General features: G+C 33.5%; 1 protein-coding gene across 2 annotated transcripts in view; it reads right to left on the reverse strand.

Moving 5' to 3' along the window:
* Positions 1 to 14,961, reverse strand: part of LOC111502416 (defective proboscis extension response 7) — a 724,909-nt gene that overhangs the window by 611,291 nt on the left and 98,657 nt on the right. For both annotated transcript variants that reach the window (XM_074177365.1, XM_074177364.1), the window contains exon 2: positions 6,415 to 6,508. In XM_074177365.1, coding sequence (XP_074033466.1) covers positions 6,415 to 6,484 — 70 coding nt within the window. In that variant the 5' untranslated portion in view covers positions 6,485 to 6,508. The remainder of the gene's footprint in view (positions 1 to 6,414; positions 6,509 to 14,961) is intronic.

Consider the following 14,961-nt stretch of genomic DNA (forward strand, 5'->3'; position numbering starts at 1 on the left):
CGTTTCCTCAACAATTTATCGTTCATAACGTCCTAAGTAGGTATTACAAGCTGGACAGTAGTGATTCGCGTTTTTACAAGGTTTACAAAAGTAGGGCAGGCAAGATAAACAACAACAAAAGAAACATAATAACAAAGCGAACAAATGCGTTGTTGATGAAACCTCATACTTCACGTTGGTTGTTATTTGTTGATTACAAAATGGACATACCATCCTCATAGGTTCTGGTCCCAGTACATAACGTACTGCTGGTTGGTTAACGCTTTGTTGTCCTGGAGATGCATTCGCCATCTAAAGTAGGAGTTTTCCCTTTCTTCTCTCTCTCCGATTATAGATTCAAGGTTTCAACTTGCCTATGATCAATTTTCAAGTACAGTTTCTCCATTTTATTCATTGTCAGACTATTTTCGTCTGTGGCAAATGCAAGTGACATGTTCGTTCAGGGTACGATCCGAAACCAACCGAAATCCTGGTTATGCGTTCCAAAACTAACAGCTTCTGTCATATTTATGATCAGTTGGTGATATTCGAAACATAGTTTCCTGAATATCGGTAAACCAAACGTCAACCGACGTTTTGTGACAAATTGATAAACTAACTGTCTCAAACAAATTCATTTCCAACAATATCTCAATAATCACAAACTAATTTATTTATTACCACACTGAGCAACTAACGCTTAATTTATTGCCACTAATCGAATTTCTCGTTTAACCGCTCGATTCACTTTCTCAATTGGCCTCTCGGATCGGGAAGACGGGCTTATATCGGTGAGAGTCCCTTTGAGAATTCTGTAGACGGTTCGGTACTCATCTAGAATTTTACCGGCAGTTGCAGAATGCATTCATTTGGGGTGAGGTCATGTATTTGTTCGATGAGTCGGCTGGCGTATCAATTCAACTGGTCAGGGGCGGATTCGAATTCGTTACAGTATATTTTGCGGTCGCAAAGGTCAAATGTGAATATCGCCATATTGAATAAAATGATGATGAATATTCAAATATTTAGCAAAGAATATAATGACTCAAATGTTCTAACACTACTACGAAGACGAAGTTTTTTGTTTGAAGTCTGAAAACTATCAATCCTCTTTCAATGACATCATTTTATTCATTGGAATTTGGAAATATTTTCCTGAAGTTTCAGCAAATTCATCACTCATTCGCTAATTAACTTAATAAACAGACATGACAAATCAATTCAAACTATGAATAGATAATTTTTTTTGTACCCTACAATCGAATGTGTTCTGGAAATAACCAGGTTGAGTTGAAATAAAATAAGTTAAAAAAATAAGTTCAACAGTTTTACTGAAAAAAAATTTAGATAATGTTTTGAAAACTGAAAAATAATTTAGAAGGCCCTAGGAAGCAGCCATCACACCATTCGCTTCAGCAATATCAGTACTGATCAGATAAAAAAATAAAATCGTTGGGTGTAGCGTAACCTGAGTAAATACGTTAATACTACGCCCAAAGATTTTATTACTTTTCCATCTGATCAGTACCGAGGATAGTGGTGTGATGACTGTTACCTTGGAGCTTCAGAATTATTTTTTAATACATTATCTACATCATTTTTACCTTTTTTTTCAATAAAACCGTAAAGCGTGTTCTATTTCAACTCATTTAATTTCCTATCTTTGTTACTCAATTCTTCCATCTCTGTTTAACTGAACAGTATTACAAAGTTATATGTAATCCGCCATTTCGTTGCTGCGGCCATATTGAATAAGTATTCCACCATTCTACTAGTCGAAAATTGTCATCTGATACCCATTTTGAGGTAGTTGTGAAACAATATGTAATTCGCCATTCTGTAGTTGCGGTCATCTTGGATTTACAATGATACAGAACTCATTATAAATTGTCACATATAGTGAATATGAACACCAATTATGAGATCAATCTGTCAACAGGAACGGGGTCAAAATTTAATGACTAAATTTGACCCAAACAAATGAATAAACAAACGAACGAACAGGGTGAGCTAAATAATTTTTTTGTCTGTTCTGATTGTACTTTATATCTATTGAAAACACTTACCCAACACCAGAACAAAAATTACATTCCCCCGATGCGCGTTTCGATCACCAAGTTGGCGTCCTCAGGAGAACATTATGACAGGAGATCATTACGACTCCTGAGGATGTTAACTTTGTTAGCGAAACGCGCGTTGAGTGACCGTAACTTTGTTCTGGTATTGGAAAAGTGTTTTCAATAGATTCACCATACGCCAGAGATTCCACTACGAACTATCATGTACTTTTCATGGTTATAAAGACGTATAATAATTTTACCGAAGTTTGCGCTGGTCAGGCCTTATGCCCCGAGGCCCCAATACATTCGAGAAGGCGCACCAGCATTATCAACCAACAATCACTCCCCAAATCGTGGAGTAAGTGATCATTGGGTCCGAGAATCATGTGTCCTAAGTAAACTCAATGAGCCAAGAATAACGGCCTTCTGCATCTGTCCGGCTAAGATTTCTGCCCTACTGCGGCTATAGACAGATTTAAATCAAAAGCCAATCAACTCAAACATATCCAAAAGAAACGAATACGTAATGAACAAAATATTTTTTATATCAATTCTGCTTCTACAAAAAGTCATAAGGGGTCTTGCTTGGGTCCACTTGTCTTCCTTATGTTTGTGAATGATTTGTGCAAGCAATAAGATTGTAAGAAACTTCGTTTCGCTGATGAGACGTAACCAAAAGAATCAATGAAATTGATGGTACTTCAATATAATGAAAGATTCAAGTGTTACTTATGATAGCACCTATCAAATTATATAGTTTCGTAAGTGGTATCAAAAATTGAATATACTTGTATTTTTTGTTATCATTCTCACAATTGCCAAAACAATGAAATTGCATGGAAAATGGTTCTGCAATTTTTTTGTGTTATAATATACAGGTCATTTCTCCTGAAACTCCCACACGAAATATCTCTGAAACTAGGTCGATGAAAATGATGGCTGAGATATGTCGAACAAAATTATTCAATAATAAAGACGGCACTGTGGCTCGAATGATTGTGTATATCAACCAAGTTCAAATAGAGTGAACTTAACAAGTAATGAATTTTGAAAGAATTTTCATCATCTGACCTTTTTTCGTATAACCAGGGGTTGATGAAAACAGTTTTCAAATCGAGACACGAACTTATTAAACTATCAAAGTCAAATACACCCTTTTCGAAAAATAGGATGACGAAATTCAAAAATTGAAATTGATTTTCTTCAAAACTTCTAAAATATTGATTATCATCTCATGAAATTCTAGGTATCACCTCAGTTCATAAGGACTATTTTCCTTATTCCATTTATACTCCAATTCCTCACGTCACTGAGGTCAAATTTCTTTACGCTCAGTCCCTGTATAATTTTGATGGACTAAGGTGTAACATAAACACGAATAAAATCAGTTTCTTACATGTTCTAGATTAAAAACGATTTTGATTTTTACATTTCAATACCCTGAATTTGAAAAACGGTGTATTCTGAAAAATTCAAACATATCTCGGATTCCTAAATATTTTCAAAATAACTCGCTTGACGAAAAAATTTCAGATTATCAAAACTGTTTTGATTCACATCCATATCAAAAACATTATATTTTGAAGTTCTTGCCGTCTAAAAAATAGATTTCCCTGTTCAGTTGGAAACACCATTTTTGCTTACTCGCTAGCGTTTGCAGAATTGATTATATTTGAATAGATTCCGAATGTCAGTTGTAGGTAAAATTTCGTACATACGAAATTGTTAATCAATAATGTTTTAATTTCTTTCAACTTCACCGAAAATATTTCATAGATTCCAATTCTACTTTTCAATGATCAGTGTATGCCAAAATATTGAAAATTATGTGAACTGTTCTTTATCAGATCACTGCTTAGAGAACAGAAAGATATACTTTCATTTGAAGAAAATCAAACTTGTAAATCGAAGTGATATAAAAAGCCTCCTGGATGATCATATATTTATCAGTTTTCGTAACGTCCTAGAAAAGATCTACAAACCGGACAGTAGTGCATTTGGCTCAGACAAGGTTCACAGAAATAAGGAAGACACATCAGGCACCAACAAAAAAAACACAACATCATTGCGAATAAATGTGTTTTCATTGAGGGGACGTTTCTCACAATAGTTCTTATGTAGTGGTTACAGAAAGGACACACCATTTCCACAGGATCTGGCCCCAATATTACATAACTCAACCTTGTTGTCGTATAATGAGGATCTTGCAGCCCAATATTCGGTATCATTTTTTTTTCTGTATGGATTAGTGATGAGTTCGCTATACGCTTGATTTTGCTTGTTTCAAATGGTGGCACACTACATTGTTGATTTAGGAAAAAACTTGTCCCACTGTACTTTGAGTATGATTTCAAAGCTGTTTGGCATTTTCAGACTTTGACATATGTCACATCGGCATATGACTCAAAGCTGTCAGTCTGAAAAGGTTTTTTTGTATTTGGGAGGACCATCCACAAAATAGGTGACATCTAGTTCCAATAAGTTGATGATGGACTCATGAAAAATATTATTTGCATACAAAACTAGTCAGAAACATTTCAAATATTATTGAACATTCATTCAGTATGATATCATTCTATAGAAATGAAAATGTCAGCTCATAATAATTGTTGATGGATTCAAAGGGTATAGTTCAGTGAGCTAGTGCGATGATAACTAATTAGGATGTGTGTAAATACAGCTGTCTTCAAAATTCTACATTCTTCATTCATATCTTCATATCTTCATCAATTCATATATTTTATATACTGGAATGAATGTTCAAAAGGTAGCGAAAACTTATGTGAATTTCTGGAACTTCATCTAGCTTTTCCTAATATGACTAATAACAAGTCCGTGCAAAGCTTATTGTTGAATCATCTGAAAATGAAATTTTTAACAAGTGATGATCGACTGTATTCCCAAACATGCGCCAAACTAACTAGAAACAAGTATAGCTGAGGCACCAGTCAATCTAAAAATAACACTGATGATTTTTGGGAAAGAAAGTTTTTGACTTTCTACTACTCCATATTGATACAAAAAAAAAGGTGAGGAAATCTTCCAAAGAAACAAAGGAAGTATTCAATTTGAAAATGAGTAACTCTATATATGGATGTGTAGATCATGCAAAGAAGTAACTTTCAGACACAAACTGGAAGAAAGTTCTCCTGAAACAGCTACTTTCATATAAACATCAAATTACACGAAAGAAAAAAATTATTTCGAAACAAATACTTATACAGAAGATACTTTTCTCTACTCAGTTTGTATTTCAAACATTCGTTGTGGAATAAAAATCAGATATCATTCACATGATTTCTACTTTAAATGACTGGTAACAAATTGCACTCATATGCACACTGTCATCCTCACTGGTATACATCGATGTTTCGCCTTAAGACACTTGCCCTAAGGCTCTTCAGTATCGAATTGGATAACAATTTGATACTGAAAATCCATGATCCCTGAAAATCATGGATCATATATACATATATATATATATATATATATATATATATATATATATATATATATATATATATATATATATATATATATATATATATATATATATATATATATATATATAAACGCTTCACAAAACTATTGTGGAAGTTGTAAAACTTTCTATAGTGAAAATCATGCAATAAACTCTATTAGTTAGTTTCGAATTTCCAAAACCCAAAATGTGGCACTGCGAAATTCAATAAAACAATAGACTGATGAATAACTTTTGATTCGAATCATTTCACATTATTCACATGAACAGTAAGAAGTACTGAGTTTTCCGAAATGCCACCTGTTCATTTCTGGCGAATGTAATATAAGATTTGGGGGAAAAAGTAGACCGAGAGATTTTTAGGCCTTGATATATTCAAATTCAATACATTTAGACTTGATGATTTACACATTCTTCTGTACCATAGGATATCAACGAAAACCATAAATCTACAGTATCTACACCCTTCAACAATTTCTTCGAACTATGTTATAAGATAGATTTTTACATTTTCCAACTTTTCCTGTGGAAAAATAAAGTTATAGATATTATGGGAAGTTGAATTGTTCAACTGAATAATGGAAGAAAGGGAATTGAAACTTCTTTGAACTTCAAACTTTTTAAAGTTCAAGTTTGAAAATGTCCTTATAGGACGAAACTGCAGTATTGTTAGGAACGAATAAAAGTGGTATAGAAAGTCTCAATTCTCTTTTCTTCATTATGATGTCCTACCTCGTAGTAACGGCTACATCCATCAATTTATTCAACTGAAGAGCCTATCAAGAATCATCTATGTTTCTCATTTGATCCTCTTTTACAATTTGACACCATATATGGTATCTTCATCAATTTCAACACATTATATCAACTTAGAAACCATATGAAACTACTCACCATTTACAGAAGAGAAGCAGTAAAACAGCAAAACCACCATAAAATTTTTGGTGGAACTCTTTTCGTTCATCTTGTTGAGTCCAATGAAGTCAATCTGGAAAAAAATTACCATAAATTATCCCAAATTCATATTTTTTCTTCTTTGAAAGTCTCTGAAGTTTCTTCATGAGGTATCAACTAATTTTACTTTGAAACTTTTGAACGTCTTCTGATTTCTAATGAAATGTAGTAATAGTTCTACATCAATAGAATTGAAGTGAAATAATAACAATTCTCATTTCACAAATCGTACAATACTAGGTAGTTTCTATTCCTAATAGCTCATCGAATACACTTTTGTGTAATCACAAATATAGAAACAGTGTCAGTCAGGTAGTGAATATTATTACAAACGATAAATTACTAATAGGAAATGATTCAACGACCACCTATGACAAGTATTCAATGATTTGTTCAGAAGCATACAAAGGCATCAACATATCTACAAGAAGTGGTTTCAGTCAACTCCTGATGACGCCATATTGATTAGCGAAACGCACGTCAAATGACAGCATTTTTGTTTTGAAGAGGGGAAAGTGGTTTGGGAAGATCAATAATCAACTCTGAGTATTTCATAACCACACCATGAATAACGATGGTCAATTCTTAAGCTGGTACAACAAAAAGTCAGTTTTTTCCAGGATCCACCCTCATGTCATCGTTATGTCAACATAATTCCTCTACCTCTGTTCCACTCACTAATGTCAGTACACATTTTGAATAAAATAGGTCCTAATACAGTGCCTTGGGGTACTCCATGGCACTTTTTGATAACTAAGTGTCTCGTTCGTTTCCACCAGTTGTTTTTTTCGTATAAAATAATTTTGAATTATTCTCAAAGGATGTTATTTCATTCCAGCGTCTTCTGAATTTCAAAAAAGGCACTGGTGACTCATCATATCGAAGGCCGCATTAATGATAATGATAATGTACAGGCATTGTTTTCCTTTTCCAAAGCATCACGTATTTTCTCTGCCAGCGATAAAATTTTACCTTCGTCAGAAGTTTTTTCTTTGAAGCTATTTTTCTGCACAGATTATGTTTATTGGAAAACAAAGAGAGCCTACTTTTCACAAGTTTCTCAAAAACCTTCGTTAGTTCATAGCGCCCTCTCAGCGAAGGATGATGCAACACTCAACAACAATCAAAATTTACTGAAAATGATTACTTCGTACGTAGATTTTCTTCAATTTCAGTATATTGTCCATTTTAAAACATGACTTTTACCCCCGTACAGTATATTCTAAAATTTGGCGAGAGCCCTTTTTCTGTTTTGGCGAAGGTAGCGGGTACATAATGATCAATATCTTCGCAGTAACCGCTAGGATTTGAGAAAGTGTACATTATATTCATCTTCTACAAACAATAACCCGTACAGTATATTCAAGAATTTAGTAAGAGGGCGGAAACCTTTTTTTTTGGTGAAGGCAGCGGGAACAGAATGACTAATGCCTTCACATTTTCCGCTAGGATTTGAAAAAGTATATATTATATTAACCTTCTACAAGCAATAACTCGTACAGTATATTCCAAAATTTGACAAAAGCGCGGTTCTTATGTTTTGGTGAAGGCCAATGCCTTCACAGTCATCGCTAGAATTTGAAAAAGTATACATTATATTCACCTTCTGAAAACAATCAAGCAGTAACCGTACGGTATAATCTAAAATTTGGCGAAAGCTCGTTTCATCTTTTTGTTTTGGCGAAGGCAGCGGGAACATAAAAATCTGTTTGATCTGTTTATATCGTTAACCAGCTGTCACACCTCTACGAACGACAACCGTCAGAAGTTGGGACTTGTGAGTAATACCTTCACCGTTACCACTTGGATTTGAAAAAAGTGCACATTATATTCACCTTCTACAAGAAATAACCTCAGAATTTAGATCCATTCGAAACAAAAAACCAATAAGTGTCATGAAAAATGTGACCTCACTTTCTGAAAAAAATAAAAGGAAAAAATTCATAAACGTCTTGCTTCGAATTTTTTGATAAATCATCATTCCGTTCGATATATTCCATCACTGTGACATCATGGTGCACTGCTTCAATATTAATAAAACTCTCGGAAACTGTAACATCATCATCAAGCGTGAAAAATGGCTCTACGCATCAGACTCTGACGGCTCTCATACAACCTCAGGCATACATTGTAAATGGCCATGTTTTTCCGAACAGTGTGATATAGAACCCATCTTTATTATATTTCTTTGAAAGCACGCTGTTTCGTCGCTTTTCTGGATGAGAACTTGAAAGAAGTTTTTTGCTCTTTCCGGACAACTTAACCTAGGAATAATTTGAAATATGTAGTCCAATTGAAAGTTTTGTTCCTGAGGTAGACAATATCTTTGTGATACAAAAGTTAGATGAGTCCAAAATAGAAATTTTTCAATATTTTTGGTGATAATTGTCACCCCACTCATTCTTCTGAAATTTTTGTTAGGTATGAAGTGTCAATTTTAATGAAAATTTCAATTGAAATTTTCAAAGTTGCATGGAACAGTTTGTTTCTCATAACAGTTTTTTGTTCTGAGTCAATCTGAATTCGGAGGTTTCTTTCAAATCCTGGCGGAAATAATGACTACTATGTGTCCACTGTCTCCGCCAGAAAAATAATTGGCGCTCTCGCAAAATTTTGAAATGTACATTGTGAAGAACAAATGGACAGAAATGGACGAGAAATTGAAATCGAAACAAAAGTACTCAGAAGAGAATCATTTCCACTACTATTCAAGAAGGTGGGATGACGTTGGCAATATTTTTTCAAATGAAAAAGGGGTCTATATCATTTCATTTCTTTGAATCGATTCAACAGTTTAGGAAAAATTAGCAGTCAGATATTATGTTTTCGAGGAAAAAGAACAAAAACCCACTTGTCTATCCCAATAAATGTTGAAATTGTTCACAATTCACTTTTTTGTAATTATAACGTTCGTTTACAAATTTATTTCCAGTGTATTTTCATCAAAAGCATTTTTTATTATATCCATGAGCTCTGGAATATTTAATGCATTCGTAACATGCACTTTAAATTTCACGGATACCAACAAAAACCTGAGGGCTTCATATCAGGTGGTCTAGCGAGTCATCATTCTAAAGGACTATATTTGCCTCTTCACTGGTCAGTTTCAACTGTCTTTCAGCTATATTCAAAGTGATCTTTCATAATAAGAAGGTAGCTCATTTTGTTAGAAAGTAACAATTGTTGAAAACCAGAAAGTTACCAGTCTTGTGTTTGAATTTATAAATCGTTCATTATTTGCTTCATGTACATTTCTCAGAAAATACAACTTCATAAATATGTTCACTTTTCTGAACAAATATCCAAAAATCAATTGAAAAAAAGAATTTTTTCGAAAAAATACAATTAAGTGATTTCTTTGATAAATTGATACGTACATCAATTCAGATTTGTAAGTTCAATGTTCTCTATTTCACAAAATTATGTTTTGTTTTCTTCAATAAGTATGCCTAAACTGATATTTTTGTATGTTTATGCCACTCATATATCCATTTTTACTCTATTTTGTTCATATTCTCATTTGTGTCCTATTTTTCCTCACTTGTTTGCTTTGTAGTAAATGGTCAAGAGGTAGCAAAAACATATGTTATTTTCTGGAACTCCAACCAGCATTTCCTAATATGATTGATAACCAGTCCGTTCGAAGCTTATTCTCGAATCATCTGAAGAAGGAAACGGGTGACGATCAACCGTATTGCCAAACATGCGCCAAACTGACTGAAGAAAACAAGTATACCTGAGACACCAGTCATTCTAATAATGACACTGATGATCTTCAAACATGACTCAACCTCTGACGGATGAACCAAACTCTTCCAAAATTTCTAAATAGATGAACATTTCAATCTAGCAGACCTCTAATATAATCTCCATGCAGTCATTGTTCATTGTGGTTCTGGCATTGAATCAGGTCATTATTACGCATTGGTTAAATATGAAAGGGACTGGTTTAAGTTTGACGATAGTCGTGTCACTACGTGTTCTGGCGATGTATTGAATTTATTGGAGCCTCTTGAGACACCATACATTTCGTTTCATGGAAGAGAGGACATTGGCAGATCAAGATATTCAGATGATGTTGTATTTCAGGTTTTTCCGGATTTTCCTGTAGCTGAAAAAGCAAATGCGCCACTGGAATCAATGAAGTCGCCCCGGAGCGCCAATTAATTTTTGATTTTTCATAATGTCATGATTTGTGTTACTTTCTCTGAATGATTATAATAATATCACCAATTTTTTCCATATACTCACATAACAGTTGTGAATGAATTGTCAATTATTTTTCGGAAAACTTCCCCATCATATTTCCTAGCTGAACCCCGCCCATTCACTATTCATTGATTAAGGAATAATACTTTTTATGTTTTGCAGTTTCGTCCTATATCGACATTTTCAAGCTGATACATGAGTTCATGGTATGAGTTTGAAAATATCCTTACAGGACGAAACTGCATTAACGATAGTTAGAAATACGAGTGGTATAATAGTATATTATGCAACGATCATGTAATGATGGTTATTAAGACACGAGCATTAACCGGGATACGAAACGAGCCGAAGGCGAAGGCGAGTTTTGTATGGTATATGCGAGTGTATTAATAACCATTACATGAGAGTTGCATACGCTATTTTTTCTAAACCCGATAAATAATGAAAAACTATAAATATTGTATTTGTATTGAACACATTTACAGTAATTAACTCATATTTTTTTAAAAAAACACAAACTTAATGGTATCATCATGGATATATGAAAACTATAAAGATTCTAATTATATTTATATTGAATATAACAACTGTAATTAATCTGATCTTTTAAAAATATTGGAGTCGATTGTATTCCTTCTATATCGCTGTTTTCAGACATTTTAATAATATAGATAGGTAATATGAAAACTGATTTTGACAAATAAAGCAATTAGTTACTTAGGTTAGAATCTAGGACAAACAAAGGAACAGGATTCTTGATTGAAAAATTATGGGTTTCTGTTGGTTGATAATCTGTATCGTTATAAAAAATCTGTATCATAATGGATATCATTATGAAACGGATTATGGTCATATAAGTGTATTGTTAGAGTACGGGTGTAGAAAAAGCATATTAAGTTTCATTTCTCGTTTTTCATGAAGATCTCCTACCACGTATTGACGGCTACAAAACAGTGTAACACTTGTAAACAACAAATAAACAGGAAAATCACAGAAGCAGTTCAAACTGCTTGTACGTGATATAATGACATACAAGGTGAAGTCATATTTGGGTTTTTTGATAAGTTATATGTAGATTGAATTTCACACTTCGGTAAGTGACATAATCAGGAGGTGAATACCATAATCAGGAGGTAACCTTTTTTTCTTTTTTTTCCCAAATACTCACTTAGAATCTATCATATTACTGAAAATGTAAGGTCCCATCTTGAGAATCCACTCAGTTGAAGAATTTTTGAATTTTTTGAATTTTTGACACTTCGTTGTCCAATCGTTTTGTCACATCGGGGTAACCATCAATTCAATGAATAAAGACACCTACCTTTATTATTCTCGTAATTATTATTATTCTAATGTTGTGAATCGATAAATTACTGCATTTTTCGATGAAGCAGATATTTTTGTTCAACTTCTGAGACGACGTCCCTGAAGTATACAGGGTATTTTCCAATTACGCTGAAATAATGTACATTTGTGTTCAAAAGCTAATTTCATCGTGGGATAAAAAAAATATTGATTTCGCAGAAACAGGGTGTTCAACATTTTCAAAAAAATACTTTTTCACAGAGAAATTTCTTTCGTAGAAATGAGTTGTCACAACAATAATTGAAACCCGACAAATTGTAAACATCACAAACAATTAGTTATTTCGAGATGTTTTCATCTGTTCTCTGTTTTAATTTTTTCTGAAAAAAGAATCGACCTCCTAAAACAAATCGTGAAATGAAAATTTTCAATTCTCTTCATTTCATACCGACCCAAAATTAGGTACTAACGTAAATGTTATGAGAAACGGTAAAAACACATATTTTTGGTCACTTATGTTCAAACTGCCGAGTCGCCTCTAGACTCAATAATTTGTATCAAACCAAGGCTAAGCTAACCTCTCATCACATTGTCAGGTCTCATTATGATATGAAAAAAAAAATTACAATAATTATACAAAAATATGTTGAAAAAATCATTTCCGGGCATATTTCATATGAACTATTTTCATAACATTCCCTGAACACTAATCACATTACTTCTCCCAAATCAGGAAACACCCTTTACAGCCAGATCACTCATCAAATTGGTTTTTGAAGTTTGAGTATTTATTTGAACGAAAAAATTACTCAAAACTGTTTGTTTCGCATGTTGATAAAACTAATGAAACTTTCCTTCCCTCTGGATTGATTTTTGACCCCCAGCATTGTTGTTTGTTTCCAACTGATACATAGAAAAATGAAGACCCGAATTTTCAAAATCAAAAACATTTTCATATGGAACGCAATTCGATCTCAACGCCTCTTATGCATCATTTTCAGAGCGATATGACAAAACAGCCTGTTTTTTAATTCGATTTTACGCCCAGTTGGAAATAATTCCGACGAGTTGAACTCACTCCGAGCATTTGTGTTATATGCATGACCGCTATTGTATATTTTTGTTGGGATTCCACACTGAATGCAACGAACGAAAAACAAGAGTCGCTAAAAAAAACAAAAAAAAAAACTCTATAAAATCATCGTATCTGATGCAGATAATTCGTTTAGGGAAATACCAGTTAATATATTTTTTGCCAGCAGGTCGATGAATCTGAAACAATGTGCGGATTGATTGAAATCCGAACAGAATAACTGATATGTTGAAAAATAGTAAAGAATAATGTTATCCTGAAAGCGAATAGTTATAATAGAAGTCCTTCAATGTTGCACTTGCGATGTTTATGCATTGAGGTTTACTAACCGATTTCAGATCTTATAAATCACCCCATCAGCTTTTCAGTTTTCCTGAAAGACACCGGTCTGCAAGTGTGCCCGTTTCCAAAATTGACAGTCGACTATTTCAGTTGTATTGCCAATTGCATATGCAGGTCGACTCTTTCAGTTGTGTTGCCAATTGCATTTGCAGAAAAAAATTTCTGTGAAGATTCCTGCACTAAGGCCTGTCGAATATAATCCAACACCCTTTGTGATATTAGCCAGGGAAGTAGTTGTTTTCTGATAGGTTCAACCTACTGTTTAAGTACATTCTAGACTGGTTTGAACGTTTGAAATTCATTTCTTTAGATTTATTTGAGAAATGATTAGTTAAAAAATCAGGATTGGCATTTCTCTACAAACTGATAGGAAAAATTTTTTAATAATGATTTTATTGTTGAATAACTGAACAATTTGATGTAAACAAATTTCAAACCACGATATATTTTTATCTCGTGCTGCTGAAAATCAAAAATTCAAATTTTTGAAGATTATTTTTATTGCATTTTCAAATATTATGTACAACAAAAGTTGCATGATTTCTGAATTGAAATAACAATATAACTTCGAAACTATTGAAGGTATGGAAATTGATATTGAATATGTTTTTATAGAAAATTGATAGATTTTTCAAATAAGCTAATCATTTGATCAATTGTTATTTGCATTTGTTTATAAAAATATCAGGCCTTACTGACGTTTTTCGCAATTTTTTTACTTCTAGCATGATAAATAACGCAAATATGATAATACACGTTGAAGAAAATATCGTTAACTGATTCAATCTGCAACGGATGCAATTGTTCATTTCGAAATAATTTGGTTTTTCAGCCATTGATTTACTTTCCTCAATTTTTTTTTAATTTTCATGTTCGTAACTGATTATTCATTATTATTCAACTTTTGAACTAGACTGTTTCAAAACAACAATTTTTTATATTCCAGTTCATACTTGAAACATTCATAATGGAAGAAAATCAGATATCATCCATGAGAAAACTAATGATTTCTTTCTAAGATATCTTACCTTCAAAAATGGCATTTCTCAAAATCCAATATAGTCAAGAGAATGTTGTTTGATCAAATCGAACTCAAATTTCAAAATAATCCAAATCTCTAATTGAAGATAGGCTATGTGTAGGCTATAACATGGTAATGCGGGGCTCTGTCAGAGTGACCAACTCTTTCCCTGCACAGACACAGAAAAAACAAAAACCAATCCCGAGGCTGGACAGAAATTCTCACCTTAATCTATGACGGTGGCTGAGGATGAATAGAAATGTCTACCCCATGCTGCTGGACATGGCAGATCACCTCGTGATATAATACAAAAGCCAAGGTGCATTTGCGGCGCCGAGGCCAAAGAAGGGAAATAGAGCGATAGAGGCAGAAGTGGAAGCAACTGTAAGTGCATCCTCCTTCTCCCCCACTACACCTCCAACAGCAAGGGCACTTCCTGCGGTGGGCGCCAAGAGCTCCGCCTTGAATAAAGGCAAGGAACCGGCTGCCCCTGCAGGAAAGCGCCCTTACTTCGACA

The sequence above is a fragment of the Leptinotarsa decemlineata genome, unplaced genomic scaffold (assembly GCF_025532065.1).
Source record: "Leptinotarsa decemlineata unplaced genomic scaffold, Ldec_3_MD MMD2_tig00002974_RagTag_RagTag, whole genome shotgun sequence".
NCBI lineage: Eukaryota > Metazoa > Arthropoda > Insecta > Coleoptera > Chrysomelidae > Leptinotarsa > Leptinotarsa decemlineata.